The sequence below is a fragment of the Gorilla gorilla genome, chromosome 8, assembly GCF_029281585.2.
Source record: "Gorilla gorilla gorilla isolate KB3781 chromosome 8, NHGRI_mGorGor1-v2.1_pri, whole genome shotgun sequence".
Classification (NCBI taxonomy): Eukaryota; Metazoa; Chordata; class Mammalia; order Primates; family Hominidae; genus Gorilla; species Gorilla gorilla.
Genome location: NC_073232.2, coordinates 118,928,428 through 118,947,058, shown reverse-complemented (window position 1 = coordinate 118,947,058; position 18,631 = coordinate 118,928,428). Strand labels below are relative to the sequence as shown.

The following is an 18,631-nucleotide window of genomic DNA, read 5'->3' as shown; positions in this document are numbered from 1 at the left end:
GTTTTGTTTGGCGAAAAAGTGAGTAATTGGAATGAAACAATTAAGGATGTTCAATCTAACCTCTGCCATTTACTGTTATGTTTAGTGAGTGACTTTGTTTCCTTGACCTTAGTTCCTTAACCTATAACATTTTGCTGTTTGCCTTTAGAATTTGATTAAATGTCACACTGTATGTAAAGCATGTAGCACAATGCCTAGCGAATAGTCATCACCTTACAAAGTGTGTACCATCACCAATAGTTATTGTCTGAAGACTCCTCTAGAGTAAAGAAAGAAGGGAAAAAACTTATTTTTATTATGAATCCACAGTCCAGACATGTATTGATGTTTAATTGTCACTGCAGTAATAATATCTGAGACATATTTAATGTAAGTCTCTGTTTTCTCATTTGTAAAACAAAAATAGTAATCTGCATAGGCTCATAAAGTTACATAATTAGAAAGTGATGAAAGCACTGTACACCAAAGCACGTCTGTCCCTTTATGCCACTCAGGCCAGATAATGTGTTTAGCTGATTACTGAACGAGTTCCTTTTGCTCAAATAAAATGAAAGCAGTATTCATTTGTATTTTATTTCACGTTAGTGCCGAAATAACCCCAAATTTATTCCTCTGTTTCTCTTTCGGTATCTATAAATATCTCAGTATGCACATCCACAAGCACAAGCTCATTTAGTGATACTTATATATGGTTAAATCTTGTTTATACTGTTTTGGAACCAGGGAGCATACTGCAAAATTCAAGTTGCTAAATTAACTAGCATGTTACTTGTTTCATGCCAATGGTAAAAGATTCTGTAAATATAAAATAAAGTGGGCATTGGGTTGGTTCATTCTAGGAAGCCAAGATAATCTTCTCAAGGGAAAGATTTCTTCTTGCTATTAAGCTGGAGATATTTCTAGATGTGCTTTATAAAGTATGTTTAGAAATTTCTATCTGTAGAGTTTCTTTATAGGGGCCATTAATTCCTCATGGAAGAAGGTACAAGGACAGTTCTTACTGCTCTTCAGGGTTAGTTTCTCAATATGCAATGGGGACTTTTTTTTTTTTTTTTTTGAGACGGAGTCTCACTCTGTTGCCCAGGCTGGAGTGCAGTGGCGTGATCTCGGCTCACTGCAACCTCTGCCTGCAGGATTCAAGAGATTCCAATGGGGATATTTATACAATAAAGACATTTTTAAAAAGTTTAAGTTCGGTATCTATTTACAAATATATAGTGGGTCCAAGAAAAAATACACACATAAATTCTAGCAAAATAGTTATGTTTATACTATCAAGATACATTTGGAATGTTTTAAAAGATGCTTTTTATAAATAAGTTTTGGTGTTTCATTTCACAGTAGAGTGACTATAGTTAATAATAGTATGTTGTGTATTTCAAAATAGCCAGAAGAGAGAAGTTTGAATATTCTCACCACAAAGAAAGGATAAATGTTTGAGGTGATGGATATGATGGATTTAATCATTACACAATGTATATATGTATCAAAACATCACACTGTACCTTATAAATATGTATAATATGTCAATTAAAAATAAAAACTTGAACACTTCCTCTCTACATAAGCCATAAAACACTTAGATTCTGCTAACCTGCCATTTCCTGGATTTGCTATTTCCAGTGTCTCTGGAGCTTTGGTCTTTTCCAGGTGATTCTGTTTTGGTTGCCTTGTGGGGGTTTTGATGTTTGGTCTGATCTCCTCTCAAGGATATTTTTCAGTGTGCGTCAAGGAGAATAATTGGCCCTAAAAATGGTGCATGTGTTTAAAGTCCACAAAAGGCAATCACTTGCATTATTTACAGACTCATCACTGCAGGGGCCTCTGTAGCTGTTTTCTAGCCAAGAACCATACAGCCTCACTGCACACAGTCAATAATTGTTGGTTGCTACAGAGTCAACTTTCTGAAGAAAACTTTCTTAAGAAAACCTTTCTTAAATGAGGTTTTCCATCTTTTCATGCATGACACTGGGGTTGGAAAATGAAGGAAAAGGTGAATATCACTGTACATGGAGACTTGCTTTCTCACATGGCGATTCTTGCCCACATCAATGGCCTTGGCATTAACAATTCTTATCCTGGTGCTATGGTACAGTGGCAAGAGAACACCAGACTTAGTCCAGAGTCCCAGACGTGCCAGTCGTCCCCTGTGTGAGGTGCAACTCTCTAAACTGTGTTTCCTTTTCCTTATGTGAAAAATAAAAGGATAGCATTGGATGATCTTAGAGACCCCTTCAAGCTTTAACATTTCCATGACCAATTGAAAGGATTCGATATTAGAATTCCTTGGACTGTAGGCCCTCAAAAGATAGAAAACAAATTCATATTAACTTAGTCGTACAACTGGTGGGCTCAGAGAGTGGATTCTGTGAGCCATTCTCAATCAGTATGATTCTTGATATTAAGTGATTTAGTGAAGTGTGTGTGGCCATATGTCCCAGTTCACCATTTCATCAAGCTCATGTTCAAAATGAAGTCACATTCCTATTACTATTCAAATTAAATGACATCTGCTTCCATCCTGCTTAATGCAAGAGAAGCTTTCTTCTTTTTACCTGGTCTTCTGTCTTATGCCTATCCGCTAATTTCTAGGTCTGTTTACTCCATTGAGGGGAATAGTCCAAAGAGCTGTTGCCTTGAAGAGAGAAACTTGGAAAGCCTGCTTAGCCAGCCATGGAAGTCTATTCCTGATTGCTGATGCTATGGCTGTTACATAAGATTATTGTTGATATGTGGACACATTGCCACTCCTGAGCATACTTTGTCACATGGGATCCCAGTTAAAGAATAAATGACCATTTTGGGGCTGCCTGTGTCTATTGATGAAGAGTCACAATGGTTAATATACAGCCACCAATGAGGTCTGTCAGCCTGGAAGTCTGGTATAATCCCTATTCTGGTATATATAATAGGAGATCAGGAAATCTAGGCTGCCACCACTACTGCTTTTTCAGAAGTAGTTTCTCTGGATGCAGGGGTAGAAGAATCTCTCTCTACCCTAATTGTTAAGCCATGCCATCGTAGCCCTGTATCTTCATGTGAGAGATCTATAGTTACATAGCTCTTTTAATTTACACACATGAACATAACACATATAGCTGTTTTGTCATTTTACACCTACATTACTAAGGTGGTGGATTTGGAAGATTTTAAGTCTTAGCCACATACTCTATCAAGAACTAGCCTCCTTCTCCATCCCCAAGGCTTCCTTCATTTCCTGCTTCATTAAGTCTAGTGTCATTGTAACAAGGCAGTATTTTCCCTTGAAAGCAAATGCACATAGCACAAGCCAAGAAATTAAACTATTTATGCTTTTTTTTATTGTGAGTGCAAATGAGGACCACCGTTGCTCAATGACAGTAACACCCCCTGGGGTACAAGAAGACCTAGAGTTCCAGTTTCACCTTGGTTGCATGTGATAACTACCGTGACAAAAGGGAAGAGGAGGTTTCACAAAAAGCATGATTTTGAAGCTGATTTTTTTTTTTTAAGGATGAGTAGAAGTTTGCCAGTAGGAAAGAGCATCCCGGGCAGAATGAACAGCACAGGCAAAAGAAGGCATTTAGTATACAGAATGGCTTGGCTCAGGGCGCATGTCAGGCCATGGAATGAGCCGATGCTAGAAAAATGCATTGAGGTCAGGTCGTGGATCTTTACTTTAAACCTGAACTTTACTCTTTAGAATAAGCCCATGGGAAATTTTGAATGATTTTAAGAAAGGAATTGACATAATTGGATTTCATCTTAAGACGACCTTGGCAATAAGAACGTCACTTTTATTTTGGGGGAACTTGAAATATCATAGCAAGTTAATATTTGATACTTAAATACTTTTTTCTAACTTTTTATATTTTAATATTTATTAACGTTCTAAATGTGCTGAAATCTATGCTAAGCCCTTTTCAATGCATTGTCTCATTTAATCTTCCCAAGAACTTTAGGAAAAGATTCCATAATTATCCCTAATTTGTAGGCAAAGAATCAAAGATTTGAGAGAGGATGGGTAAATTGCCCAAATTCATAGAGTAAGAGAATGAATTTAAACTCCAACAATTTGGTTTTACAACACTAGTTTTAATCTTCAGGTCAGTAGTGTTTATTTATTTTCTTGAAAAAAATACACACACACACACACACACACACACACATATAGTGTTATATATTTTTGAGATATATAATATATATTTATTATATATATTATTTCAGTACCTTTTGGAGTACAAGTGGTCTTCGGTTACATGGATGGATTGTGTAGTGATGAAGCCTGAGATTTTAGTGCATCCGTCTTCTGAGTAGCATACATTGTATCCAATATGTAGTTTTTTCTCTCTCACCCTCCTTCCTCCCTCACCCTTTCTGACTCTCCAAAGTTCATTATACCACTCTCTATGCCTTTGTGTACCCATAGCTTAGCTCCCACTTATAGGTAACAACATGTGGTATTTGATTTTCCATTCCTGAGTTACTTCATATAGAATAATGGCCTCCAGCTCCATCCAAGTTGCTGCAAAAGACATTATTTCATTCTTTTTTTATGACTGAGTAGTATTCCATGGTGTATGTACACCACATTTCCTTTATCCACTCATCAGCTGATAGGCACTTAAGTTGGTTCCATATCTTTGCAATTGTGAATTGTGCTGTGATAAGCATACATGTACAGGTGTCTTTTTGCTATAATGACTTCTTTTCCTTTTGGTAGATACCCAGTAGTGGGATTGCGGGATTGAATGGTAGATCTAATTTTAGTTATTTAAGAAATCTCCATTCTGCTTTCCATAGACGTGGTACTAATTTGTACTAACCTACGTTCCTACCCCATATATAAGCGTTCTCTTTTCAGCACATCCACACCAACATCTATTGTTTTTGACTTCTTAAATTTGTAGTCTTTAACCTTGGCTGCAAACTAGCATCACCAGGGGAACCTAAAAACAAAAACAAACTGATCCCCATAATTCTCAATTAAATCAGCATTTCTGTTTGCAGAGCCTGGGTATCCATCTATTTTAAAAGTACCCCCAGCTAATTCCAAAGGGTAGACGGGGTTGAGATCTACTAAGCTACTAAGCTACTGTCACCTTAGTATACACTGAATACTCAAAAACATCTGTATTTTGCCATCACCACCTCAAAATGTCAAAAAAAAAAAACCTACTAAATAGAAAAGTCACAGATTACAAAGACTTTTAATGCTTCCTTCCAGTTTTACTTTCACAAAGAAAAATATTGCCTTCATCTTTTTTCTTTTCTTTTTTCTTTTTTTGAGAAAGAATCTCGCTCGGGAGTGCAGTGGTGCAATCTCAGCTCACTGCAAGCTCCGCCTCCCAGGTTCACACCGTTCTCCTGCCTCAGCCTCCCGAGTAGAGTAGCTGGGACTACAGGCGCCCGCCAGCAAGCCCGGCTAATTTTTTTGTATTTTTAGTAGAGACAAGGTTTCACTGTGTTAGCCAGGATGGTCTCGATCTCCTGACCTCGTGATCTGCTCGCCTCGGCCTCCCAAAGTCCTGGGATTACAGGCATGAGCCATCACACCCAGCCTATTGCCTTCATCTTTTTTAAGACTTCCAGGTAGCAAAGAAGCAAAGTCAAAGAGGGTAGGGTCAAAAAGGAAAATGTGACAGAGGCATATCAAGATAGGGAGGAAGAGAATAGCTAAAATTGGGGTTGTTGGAGTAGTAAGATCCTATCTACTGGTGAGCCATCGGTAATATCAAAGGCACATTTGCAGAATGTTTCCTTTTCAGTAATTGTACAAAGACTCCCTTGCCATTACAAAGCACTTTTCTTCTTGGCAGATTGAAGAATGCTTTACCAACTAAATGCATCCCAGTAATATTCAGAGCGCAGGTCCAACATAATCATAAGTTGCCTTGTTATTACGGAGGTAGCAGCCCCATTTAATAACATATTAAATGCATTATTCATTTATGTAACTCAGACCCAGGGACAGCTGCTGGGATGAAAATAGAACCATTCTGTAATGCAAAAAGCAGGTGTGTGCTTACTTGAGTAAATGAACTCTGTATTACGGCACAATTTTCTTCTAAATTTCAGGGACAGGTCTGGTAGGGCTAATGTGATGCCATTTTCATACAGGAAATAAAATGGTTTCAGAATGGTTTTTAATGAGCATTTAAAAAAATTACCAACAGCCTTTTCTGTGGCATAGTCCTGGGGGGATGGATTCGTGCTTTGGATTTAAGCAGAACTCCTGTTATTGCAGGATTCAGGAAAGCCTAAGGTAATGATTGATCAGAACAGTGACAAACAAAAGAATATTCTCTAGTTGATGATGCTAGTAGTGATGGTGAACCCGTGTTTCTATAGCTGCCCACCAAGAGAGAATCACAGGTGTGCTTGGATGTTGAGTGATTAAAAATCATAACCTGACTTCAGTTTGCACAGTGCCTCGCCTCTGAAACCTGTAGACAGTCTCTGATGCATGGTGAAACTCACTGAGATGCCACAATTAACCTGGGTGACATCACTGGTCGTTTTTTTGCTACTATTGCTGGTACCAGGATGCTATCATACACCAGTGTCTGCATTTTATGTTTTATTTCCTTCTCTCTCTCACCTGCCCTTATTTTCTCTTTTACATATACTTAAAAGCAACTACAAAGGATTTTTTAAAAAATAAATATCAGATGAGGCCAGGCGTGGTGGCTCATGTCTTTAGTCAGCACTTTGGGAGGCTGAGGTGGGCAGATCACTGGAAGCCAGGAGTTTGAGACCAGCCAGGCCAATATGGTGAAATGCCATCTCTACTAAAAATACAAAAATTAGCCATTCGTGGTGGCACATGCCTGTAATCCCAGCTACTTGGATGGCTGAGGCAAGAGAATCTCTTGAACCCAGGAGGTGGAAGCTGCAGTGAGCCATAATAAAGCTGCAGTGAGCCAAGTAAAGCCTGGGCAACAGAGCGAGACTGTCTCAAAAAAAAAAAAAAATCAGATGGAATGATGTTCAAATTGCTTAGGCATAACAATGACCAACCAGCATGGGCAGTTATCTTATGTCTGGAGCGGAGTTTTGGTGACGCCCTCATAGGCTAGGTGTTAACCCATAAGTTTCCTAATTGTGAGAAGCAAGGACTCTAAGGACAGGGATCAGCATAGCTGGGTTGGTGAGTGAGATGCTTGGAGGGTTTGGGGATGTGGTAATAACCGATTATTATGCAGATATTTCCACATTTAAACTGGTACAGTTACTGGTATGGACCTCCTGATTACCAGCTTTGAATATCTGGAACACAAGGAGGCCCTCAAGGAGCTTAAATTTCACACAGTCACACCAGGAAGAAAATCATACAAGGTATAAAGAATTCCTATCAAGTAAATCATAAGGATTCTTTTAAGGGTTTAGAGGAGGGATAATCTTACTCCATTTAAAGTAGCAGTGCAGTAGTAAAGAGGGGATGTGTGCTAGAGACAAATTGTCTAGGTCCTGGCTATTTGATCTTGAGAAAACTAGTTGACACCTACGAATCTCAATTCTTCCATCTGTTTATTGGGAATAATTACATGTTCCTTATTATGGATACTTCTGAAGATAAATGAGTTAATTTATGTAAAGAACTTAGCACAATAACTAGGACATAGTAAGCACTCTCTAAATATGAAATTCCTGCCATTTTACTCTTATATTCAGGGAAATTGTCTTAGAGAAGACAAGAAGTAAGCTGTACCTTAAAGGGTGGGCAAATTTTAGGCAGCTGCTAGGGCATGCAGGAGGACGCTGAAGCAGAAAGAGAGAGAGAAAAACAGAAGTACTCTCAAGAAGATTAAAAAGAGAATGGACATGGGCTTATGAAGGAGAAAGAGTCCAGGAAAGCAGAATAAAATCAGCTAGTGGAGGGCTTCATGCCCAGGCTTACAGAATTTACAGCTATCCTAAGGTCATATGAAGTCCATAAAGGTTTTGAACAGAGAAGAAAAATAGTAATAATATTAAATAGAAATAATTGGTAATATTTTATGAGCACTTGCAGAGTATTAGGATACTTTTAAGTACTCTGTGTACATTAACCCATTTAATTCTTACATTTAACATATGAGATAAGCATTAATAATTGACATTGTAGTGATCTATAGTGTTCAAAGTACTTTTCCAGACAGTATCTCCTTTGACTTTCTCACAGAGGAAAGGACATTCACTAGACTTAAACGCATTGGAAAACTATGCCAGTTTTGTAAATAAAGGTTTTCTGGAATCCAGCTGCATACATTCTTTTACGTGTTGTCTGTGTTCACCTTCATACAGTAAGTGCAGAGTTAAGTAGTTGTGACAAAGTCTACATAACGTGCAAAACTGAAACATTCACTATCTGGCTCTTTATAGAAAAAATTTGCTGACCTCTGGTCTAGAAGAGTGGAAAGTAAGCTTTGATTGCATCTTATTTGGGCTCTACCACTAACTCTAGGCAAGTAAACTTGGGAAATCAAATATATACATACATAAAGTGGTTGCTACAGACCCAACAGTATAAAACGATAATGGCTAGATAACACTGAACCTCAAAAATCTTAAAGGTTTGTCATCCTAAAATTGTAAATTTTAATTTTCTATGAATCTGATAAATTATATAGGTTAATTTTGTAGAATAATTTTTCCCTGTTAAAGCTAAAACAAGAAATAAGCAAAAGAGCATCAATCTGCAAAAACTGAAGTCTCTTTAATGTGAGGTTTGATCATTTAACCAGTATAACCTCTCATGAAAGACTGAGTAGAGATACCCAATTTAGCCAGTGTTTTCTGTGCTACACCATTACTGTAGCAGTCTCTATGAGATCTATGAATGTTGAGTCATATATCTATCATAATCTATTTTTTCTCTGAATTGTAAATTCCTTTGCAATATTTATTACTCATTCTAGTCCTTAATTATATAGCCTTTGAATTATCTCGTAGATTAGCCATCTATGTCTCTCCAACTAGCTTATAAACTTAGTGAGAGTAGGGGCTATATCTTCTATTTCTGTGCATTTCCCACAACTTCAAAATGAAGTGATTCATTAATTTAGTAGATGAATAAAAGTCAGTTACAATGCTAGTAATAGATACAATGTGTGACCATGATTATCTCTCTGTTGGGTGCTTTATATGAATTAACCCTACTCCTCATAGTAGCATGAAAGATGGTTAGGTGCTTACTGATGGTCCTCAGGGCTAGGCACTATGTCTAATTTTAAAAAGTGGGAATGATTCACATTATAATGAGCTGGTTTACGACTTGAGCTCTTTTCCATTTAGGTACAGGAAGGTGGTTTCCAATAATTGCACTGATGGCGTAAGGGAACAGTACACTGCCAAACCGCAGAAGTGCCCAGGGAAAGCCCCGCGGGGGCTGCGGATAGTCACGGCTGATGGAAAGCTCACAGCGGAACAAGGACACAACGTCACTCTCATGGTGCAATTAGAAGAGGTAGGACTGATTCCTATCTCCCCCCTACTTTCTAGGGCCAGTGATTTTTCTTAATAAACCGTGGTTTTGTTTCCATATCTTTTTCAACCTTCTCCATTTTAGATGCTATTTAAAAATTTTTATTTTACTTTTAGTTCCTTGTTTTTCTTTTATTATCACTTCACCTTCCCTGATCTATTTCTTTAATTACTTACATTTCACTGCAAGTTATTCTTCACTCATACTTAATCTCTTACTTTTGGAGGATCTGTTGGATTTAATCTTGCCTTATTGGCACTTTTAGCAAAATCCATTTTCTCAGAATACATAAATAACATTCCTGAAATAATTTAATACGTACGTATACTAAACTAACCTAAGAGATGCTAACACTTTCATCCCCTCTCAGCCTGCAGGGGTTTCTTTTCCAAGGGCAACACGATGGTCATGCATATAGCACTGAGGCCAATGTAAACATAATTGAGTGTAATTTCTTCGGCAGTTGAGAGCTTGTATTGTGTAGCACCTCAGGGATATCATTAAAAGCATACATTATTATTTGCCAGAGAATGGTTGTCTGAAATGTCTGAAATTTATATGGTGGATAAGATGAAATTTATCTTATATATTTTAGAACATACGCAGGAATTCTGTCATCTTGTAAATGGGGAAGATGGTCTCCAAAGGATAAGTACTTACATTAAATCATCTCAATTATTAAACCAAACAGTCCTATCCTCAGTCACGTTTTCTGGGTACCTAATTATGGTTACCATTGTGTAAAGCTCTGTAAATATGAAGGAATTTTAAAGGCTAACAATGACACCCAGGATTAAAATACATAACATTGACTTCCAGCTTCCTCTGCTGATAGTCCAGGGACCCTCAGTTTTTACCATGTATAAGAAAATCACCTGGAGAGCATTTGGAAACACAGTTTTCTTGGCCACATCCTTAAAGATTCTGATTCAGTAGGTTGGAGTAGAGCCCAAGAATATACATTTCTAACAAGTTCACAGGTTGTGCATTGTGCATTGTGCTTCAAGAAAAACGAAACAGTGGCAAGGCTGGGGTATAGAGAAGTCGGAGGCTCTGGAGTGTGACAAGAAGGTGGAAAGATGAAGCAATTATGATTGCTTTGTCAGGTTTGATGAAAATTTTTAGTATTTTGATTCTCATAGGAAAAATAACTGTGAAATAATGAGTTTGAAATCTAGCTCAAATGATGTGCATATCTCTGGTCCAAGGGCCATTTACAGACTGTGTAACCCCATACTCCTTTCCTGATTATCTCCTTAATGTGTGCCTCTCAATTATATCCAATCTTCTAAATACGAAGATGCCCAAAAATTCTTCAGTTGGAACTAGAAAAACACAGGCCAATTTAGGCAAATTGGACTTGCTCATATTTCACATAAATAAACTCTGGAGATTTCTGCTTGAGACTATGACAGATTAGCCTGCAGTAAACCAAATATATGAGTATATATTTAGAGCAAGAGGGACAGAGAGAGAGAGAAGAAGAAAAATGAAGAGGAGGAAAAAGAGGACTGGGAGTTAAGAGAACTATCAAGAGGATTGAGAAGCTAAAATTCCTTTCTTAAGAGATGGGAAATTGACTGCAGTGAGTCCAACATTTTATGCTATATTTTCCTTTCGAGAACTTTAGCAATTCATATGCCACACTATAGAGGGGGTTCAGATTTCAGATTTTCAGTAAAGGGCTGAGTAGAAAGTGTTGGCTAAACAGGTGTTAATAAACTCACAAGGCTTGGGAGATAAAAATTGGACTTTGAGGATATTCCAAAGCTGGGACTGATGAGGTCATGTCCCAGGGAGAAGGAAAGCACAGGGAAGTAGCACACATACAGGGCCTTTTTCCTCCCTGAGGTATTTCATAATACCCAAGTAACACAGGAAACATAGAAAGCACTCAATAAGAGGCTGAGAAGTTAAAGTTTTTAGAAGTATCACCCTTCGGGGAGATAAAAATTTGAATTCAAGACCTATCAAGGAGGAGGGCCCTGGTGAACTATCTGAGACTTGGTTCTTGGAACTTCTGGAAATCTCTATCCTAGGAGTAAAGGCAAACCCAAATTAGAACAAGCCCTCTGTACCCAGAAATCCAATCTGAAATCACTTCAGTCTCTGAATCAATTAGAGTGATTCTCTTCAACTCTAAAATGATTGTTAGAAACCAAAGTAAACCTTCTTTAGTGGAAAATAACATAAACCAGAGCTTTACCTAATATTTTTCATATAAAATGTTGGGCATTTAGAAAAATCCAAGTATATCAAGATACAGGACCAAGAGGGGGGAAAAACAGAAAAGAACAACAGTTGGATGATATATAGTGTTTATTTAAGATATCCTGTAAAATAACAATGATTAATATATTCATGAATGTGAGAAAAGGTGGAAAATTGAACCCAGAGTGGTAATCAATAAGAAATACCAAATAGAAATTGTAAAAATAAAGATATAATAACTGATATTAAGAACTTAGGTTTACAGCAAATTGAACCCATATGAATAGAAGTTAAATGGAAGAAAGGACAGCAGGAAATATGCCATCTAGAGCATAAAAGAAAGAAATAGAATATAGAGAAAAAACAGTAAGAGACAAATGGAAAATGATAAAAAGGTCTAACACAGATGCACTTGTAGCCCCAGAAGGAGAGGAGAGAGATAAGGAACCTGAATCATTTTTGAAAAGATAAGGGCTGAGAATTTTCCAAGCCTGATGAAAGATATCAACATATTAACCTATAGATTTAACAGAATCAGCAAACTCAAGAAGAATATGTGCAGAGAAAAATCACTGAGCTATTACATTCAAACTGCTGAAATCTAAAATCAAAGAGAGGTGTTTAAAAAGTCCAGAAGAAAATGGAATGACACCTTTGAAGAGCTGCAGAAAACACAAATAGTTTTTTAGATAAACAATAATAGAGATATTGAAACAAGAAATGTTCCCTTGTCCCCCTAACAGGCGTGTGATGGGGGTGTTGCTCGCTTCTTCAGTGCCCCACTGCTCAAACCTCTAGGGGAGCATACAGGGGCAGGCTGCAGGGCTCTGACCCCATGGCAGTGTCTAGGGGTGAATGTTTACAGCTCCTGAAGCCCCAGTAGGCGTTTGCTACCATGTGCTCTTTCTGTTCTGCGGTCTGTAGACAGCTTGTCTTAACCAGCTCGATTAGACCCTCTACCTTGTCGCAAGGACAGACGGCTTTCTGTATCCCGGGTTCTTACCTTGGTGCACTGGAAGAATCGGATCACACCTGGGCTTGGAGAGTGAGTGCAAGGTTTTATTGAGCGGAGGTAGCTCTCAGCAGATGGAGGAAGCCAGTGGGAAGGTTTTCCAGTGGAGTCAGGCCACTCAGTGCCCCAGCTAAACTCCGTATAGTTCTCCTCGTCGGTGGCCTGCTGGCATGCTGGTGCCTGTCAGTGCATTCCTCTCCATGTCCATCTGCCTGTGTGTCTACTTGCTAGGGTGTCGGGGGTTTTTATAGGCACAGGATGGGGGCAGGGCAGGCTAGGGTGGTCTTGGGAAACACAACATTTGGGTGCAAAGGCAGGAGGGCCTGTTCTCACCTGTCCCAGGGCAGGGGCCCAGGGGTGGAGCCCTAGCCAGGTACCAACGCCCTTCCCCCACTTCCGTATCATTTAAAGGGACCATTCCCTTCCCTTTCCAGCACTTCCTTCCATAGCAATATCTGTCATGTAAACCAATGTCTATAAAAAGAAATGCTAAAAATAATTCTTCACACATAAAGAAGATGACCCAGACAGAGGCACACACACAAAATAATAGAAGGAATGAAGAGCAAGAAAGGGGGTAAATTGAAATTAATAATAACTGTGCAGACCAAGAATGATAATCAGCTGTGGGATTTAAAATATATGTAGCATTAAAATACATTAGAATAATAACACAGTATGTGGAGCGAATTAAATGGAGTTAAAGTAGTTTAAGGTTCATGATATATCTATAAAGAGATAAAAATACTAATTTATATTAGACTCCAACATATCCAAAATGTGTGCTTCAATATCTAGAGTAACAACTGAAGAAGTAGTAAGAGAATCTTATCATCAAGCTACTGACAGGGGAATTACAGTACCTTTAAAAGGGCTTCATTAATCCAAAGTAAGACAAGTAAAAGAGAAAAAAAGAATATAATACAGTTGAGACAAATAGAAAACAAATACTAAAATGGTAGATATAGGAATGGTGTGGTGGATCCCAACATTTTGGGAGGCCAAGGTAGGAGGATCATTTGAGTCCAGGAGTTTGAGACCAGCTTGGACAACTACCAAAAAATAAAAATAATTTAAAAAATAGCTAGGCGTGGTGTCGTGTGTCTGTAGTCCCAGCTACTTGGGAGGCTAAGGTGAGAGAATCACTTGAGCACAGGAGTTCAAAGCTACAGTCAACCATAATTGCGCCACAGCACTCCAGCCTGGCTGACAGAGCGAGATCCTGTCTCAAACACATTAAAATTAAAATTAAAAAACGGTAGATATATACTCAAATATTATCAATAATTATATTTTGAAAATTAGTGATTTTTGTCACTTCAGTGCTTTTTGTGAGGCTTAAGAAATCTTTATCTAAACCAACATTGTGAAAAAAGTCATACCACAAGATTTCTCTTTAGGTTTCACATCAATGTGTGTGATTTATCTTGAATAAAACTCTTTCAGGTTTCTATATTTCATCCACATGCATATCCAGTTGTCCCAATACCATTGAAAAACTGTTCATTTCACACTGAATTTCTATGAGAGTTTGTCATAAATCAATTGACCATTTGTGGTTCCATTTCTAGGCGCTCTATTCTGTTCCCTTGGTGTGAATTTAAAACCTATCTTAATTACTAATTTCAAACACATTATATTTTCACTAGAGTTAGGGTGAGTCTTGATACCTGGACATAGAAATCCTCTACACAAGTAGAAAATTGTGTGTGTGTGTGTGTGTGTAAAATTTATAATAGCATCAAAATACAACAAACATTTATACTCAAATCTAAAAACTTATTTTCAATAGCACTACCCAGAAAACAACACAAATTTGGAAATAAATTTTGAAAAAAACCTGAATGAATGGAGGGATGCATCCTGATCATGGATTGGAAGACTCAGTATTATAAAAAGACATCAATTTTCTTCATATTGACTTGAATTAAAAGCAATCTGAATAAAAATCTCCAGCATGTTTTGTGTATTAAAGTTGACAGGATCACAAAATTTACACAAAATTTCAAGACCTGAAGAATAGCAAAGATACTTTTGAAGGTGACTCACAAATTTGGATGACTGACATCACCATATATATATATATATATATACACACACACACACACACACATATACATATATATGTATGTATATCATACACAAGCTGAACAAGGAGAGTCAAGAAACATATATACATGCCTATATTATATATATATAGACACACACACACCCACTTTATGACAAATGAGACACTGCAGTACAGTGGAGAAATTATAATCTTTTCAATACATGGGTGCTACGATTTTGAATATCCATATGGGAATACATGAATCTTTATCTCACATAATATACAAACATAATTATAACTGGATTGTCAATCAAAATTTGAAAGCTAATACTAACATTTATGTATTTATTTATTTTTTTTTGAGTCTCACTCTGTCACCCAGGCTGGAGTGCAGTGGCAAGATCTCGGCTCAACCGTAACCTCCGCCTCCTGGGGTCAAGCGATTCTCCTGCCTCAGTCTCCCGAGTAGCTGGAACTACAGGGGCATGCCACCACACCCAGCTAATTTTTGTATTTTTAGTAGAGATGAGGTTGCACCATGTTGGTCAGGCTCGTCTCGAACTCCTAAACTCAAGTGATCCTCCGACCTTGGCCTCCCAAAGTGCTGGGATAACAAGCGTGAGCCACCGTGCCCAACAATACTAGCATTTCTAAAAGAAAGCACAGAAGAGTATCTTCATGACCTTGTGTTATGCAAAGACTTTTTTAAAACAGCAAAGAAAACCCATTAAGTATAAAGGAATTATACTAACAAATTTCTTTATAATTATACTAATTTTATTTTTATTTTTATTTTTTTGAGATGGAGTCTACCTTTGTCACCCAGACTGAAGTGCAAGTGGCATGATCTTGGCCGCCTCCCAGGTTTAAGCGATTCTCCTGCCTCACCCTCCTGAGTAGCTGGGATTACAGGTGCCAGCTACCACACCCAGCTAATTTTTGTATTTTTAGTAGAGACAAGGTTTCACCATGTTGGTCAGGCTGGTCTTGAACTCGTGACCTCAAGTGATCTGCCCACCTAAGCCTCTCAAAGTGCTGGGATTTACAGGCGTGAGCTACCATGCCCAGCCTAATTATACTAATTTTAAATAGGACTACATTAAAATTAAGAATTTCTGTTACTTAAGGCATTATTTCGAAAATAAAAAATTAAGTCCTAGAGGAGAAAAAGGTATCTGTAATAATACCTTTTCAATAAGCTATTATTATTAAATTAAGCCCTAGAGGGAAAAAAGTATTTGTAATAATACCTTATTGAAAATGTATTATTACAGTAATAAAATAATAAAATTATTTTGTTATGTTTTTTATTGTTTATTTTTATTATTCAAAATAAACATAATTTTAATGAGGGAATCATAATTAGAAGAGTATAAATAAATTCTACAAACTAATAAGGGAAATATTGGTAACTCAATAGAAAATGCACAAATGACTCAGAGTAACCAAAGAGCCAATAAGCATATGAAAAAATTCAGAACATCTCTGTGTAATGCAACTTAATTTATAATAATATATCACTGTGCACCATCAGAAGGTTTATATTTAAAAAGACTAATAATAGGCTGGGTGCAGTGGCTTACACCTGTAATCCCAGCACTTTGGGAGGCCAAGGTGGGCAGATCACTTGAAGTCAGGAGTTCAAGACCAGCCTGGCCAACATGGCGAAACCCCATCTCTACTAAAAATACAAACAAACAAAAACAGCAACAAACAAAATGAGCTGGGCATGGTGGCACGTGCCCGTAGTCCCAGCTACTTGGGAAGCTGAGGCAGGAGAATCGCCTGAACCTAGGAGGTGAAGGTTGCAGTGAGCTGAGACTGTACTACTACACTCCAGCCTGGTTGACAAAGTGAGACTCCCTCTCAAAAAAAAATAAAATAAAATAAGACACCCTCTCAAAAAAAAAAATGGCTAATAATATCAGGTGCTATTGAGTATGTGGAGCAGCTGGTCATTCATATAATGCTATTTGTAGTGTAGAAACATACTGCCATTTGGGACTTGTTTGACATTAACTGCTCTAGCTGAACGTGTATACCACCTATGTCCCGGCGTTTCCACTTTTAAGTATATACTCATCAGAAATGCATACACATACGCACCAGAATGTATGTAAGATAATATGCGTTGCAAAAGCATTCGTAAGAGCCCTCACTGGAAACAATCTAAACATTCATGAATAGTAGAATACATAAACTACAGTATATTTACAGAATGGAATGTCATACAGCAATGAAAAAGAACAAACTAAAGCTATATGCAAAAAACTTGGATAAATGTCATATCCATTACTGAGCTAAAGAAGTCAGACTAAAAAGAATATATGTTGCATTATTCCATTTAATTAAAATGCAAAAATAGTCAAAGCCGTTAGTAATTCATGGTGGCTGGGTGTGGTGGCTCACACTTGTAATCCTGGCACTTTGGGAGGCCAAGGCGGGCAGATCACAAGGTCAGGAGTTTGAGACCAGCCTAGCCATCACAGTGAAACCCCGTCTCTACTAAAAATACAAAAATTAGCTGGGCGTGGTGGTGGGCACCTGTAATCCCAGCTACTTGGGAGGCTGAGGCAGGAGAATTGCTTGAACCTGGGAGGCGGAGGTTGCAGTGAGCTGAGATCACACTACTGCACCCCAGCCTGGGTGACAAGAGCTAGACTCCGTCTCAATAATAATAATAATTATTATTATTATTCATGGTAATAGAAGGGAAAAATTATTGTTAACTTTGGAGGCGGAGTGATTGGAGAACTTTGAGTGTACTGGCAGTTTTCAGTTGGTTCATCTGGGTAGCAGTTAATGGATGCATTCACTTTGTAAAAATCAAGTTGTATATTTAGTGATTTGTACATTTTTAATGTATATTTTACTCAACAGAAAGCTTACTTAAAAATCATTTCAGAAATCCATATAAAATATAGTACTTTATATCTAGGTATTTGGGCAAAAAAAGGAAAAATAAGAAAAACCTTTCTGGTATGCTTAGGGCCGAACTTCCACCCTGTGTTTACCTGCAAGGTGAATGTGAAAGTTCTCTTCCCAGAGACATGAGACACCTGATCCTGATACCCAGACAACTGTCATCTTTTGAAGCAGCAGATGTTTATACTATAGCAGAGTTCAGAAAGTTTTTCCATTTCTAAGAACACAATATAGCAAGATCTGAAACAAGAACTTTCACTTCTGATTAGCTCCAACCTTTGTGCAAATGATAGAGAACACACTTCAGGGACAGAGGCCTGGTTCTCATCTGTTCAACTCTGCTTTCCATGTAATAAAGATCATCATCAGGCATCTCACACTGGGTTGAGTGATGTGGGAACAGATTGGGGAATCTGGTTCGAAGATATGTGAATTCATGCCTTCTGGGCACAAGAAGGAAAAAAGATAACAAGTCAGTTCATTCCACTTGAGTGGGCAAAGCTTCAACAGCAGGGATGAAATCTGCTGCCTCCAGCTGTCAGATCTGGTTTCTTGACGCTCTGTTCTCCTGGTGCAGAGCACCAAGCCAAGAGCATCTTCTTTATATCAGGAGGCCCTGAGGACCTCACATGTGATTGTGAGATGCTGTGCTAATGATTCAGACTCCTCCTTGCAGAAAAAGACCCTCAATTTCTCTGTGACCCCCTGGATTATATACGTAGGCACGGGAGGTGCACGTGATTGGCAATGCAGAATGAAGAGACACAGAGTGTCTCTGAAAAGCTGAGGAGAATTGACACTCGACACAATGATAATAATGTGATTATCCAACATTTATTGAGCACCACTGTTCCAGTTTGTGAGTGCTTTTCATGAGTTATCTCATGTAGATCTTACAGCAACTCTATGCAAATAGGCGTTATTGTCTTTTTGTTGTCATTTTATATGAGGCACAGAAAGGCAAGTAACTTACCTGAGATCACACAAA

The 18,631-nt window shown here is 37.9% G+C and overlaps 1 protein-coding gene across 6 annotated transcripts in view; it reads left to right on the top strand.

Annotated features, from left to right (window-relative positions):
- SORCS1 (sortilin related VPS10 domain containing receptor 1) overlaps nt 1–18,631 on the top strand; it is a 588,824-nt gene that overhangs the window by 500,657 nt on the left and 69,536 nt on the right. For all 6 annotated transcript variants that reach the window (XM_019035469.4, XM_055354006.2, XM_055354007.2 and 3 more), the window contains exon 18: nt 9,256–9,427. In XM_019035469.4, the coding sequence (XP_018891014.4) occupies nt 9,256–9,427 (172 nt within the window). The remainder of the gene's footprint in view (nt 1–9,255; nt 9,428–18,631) is intronic.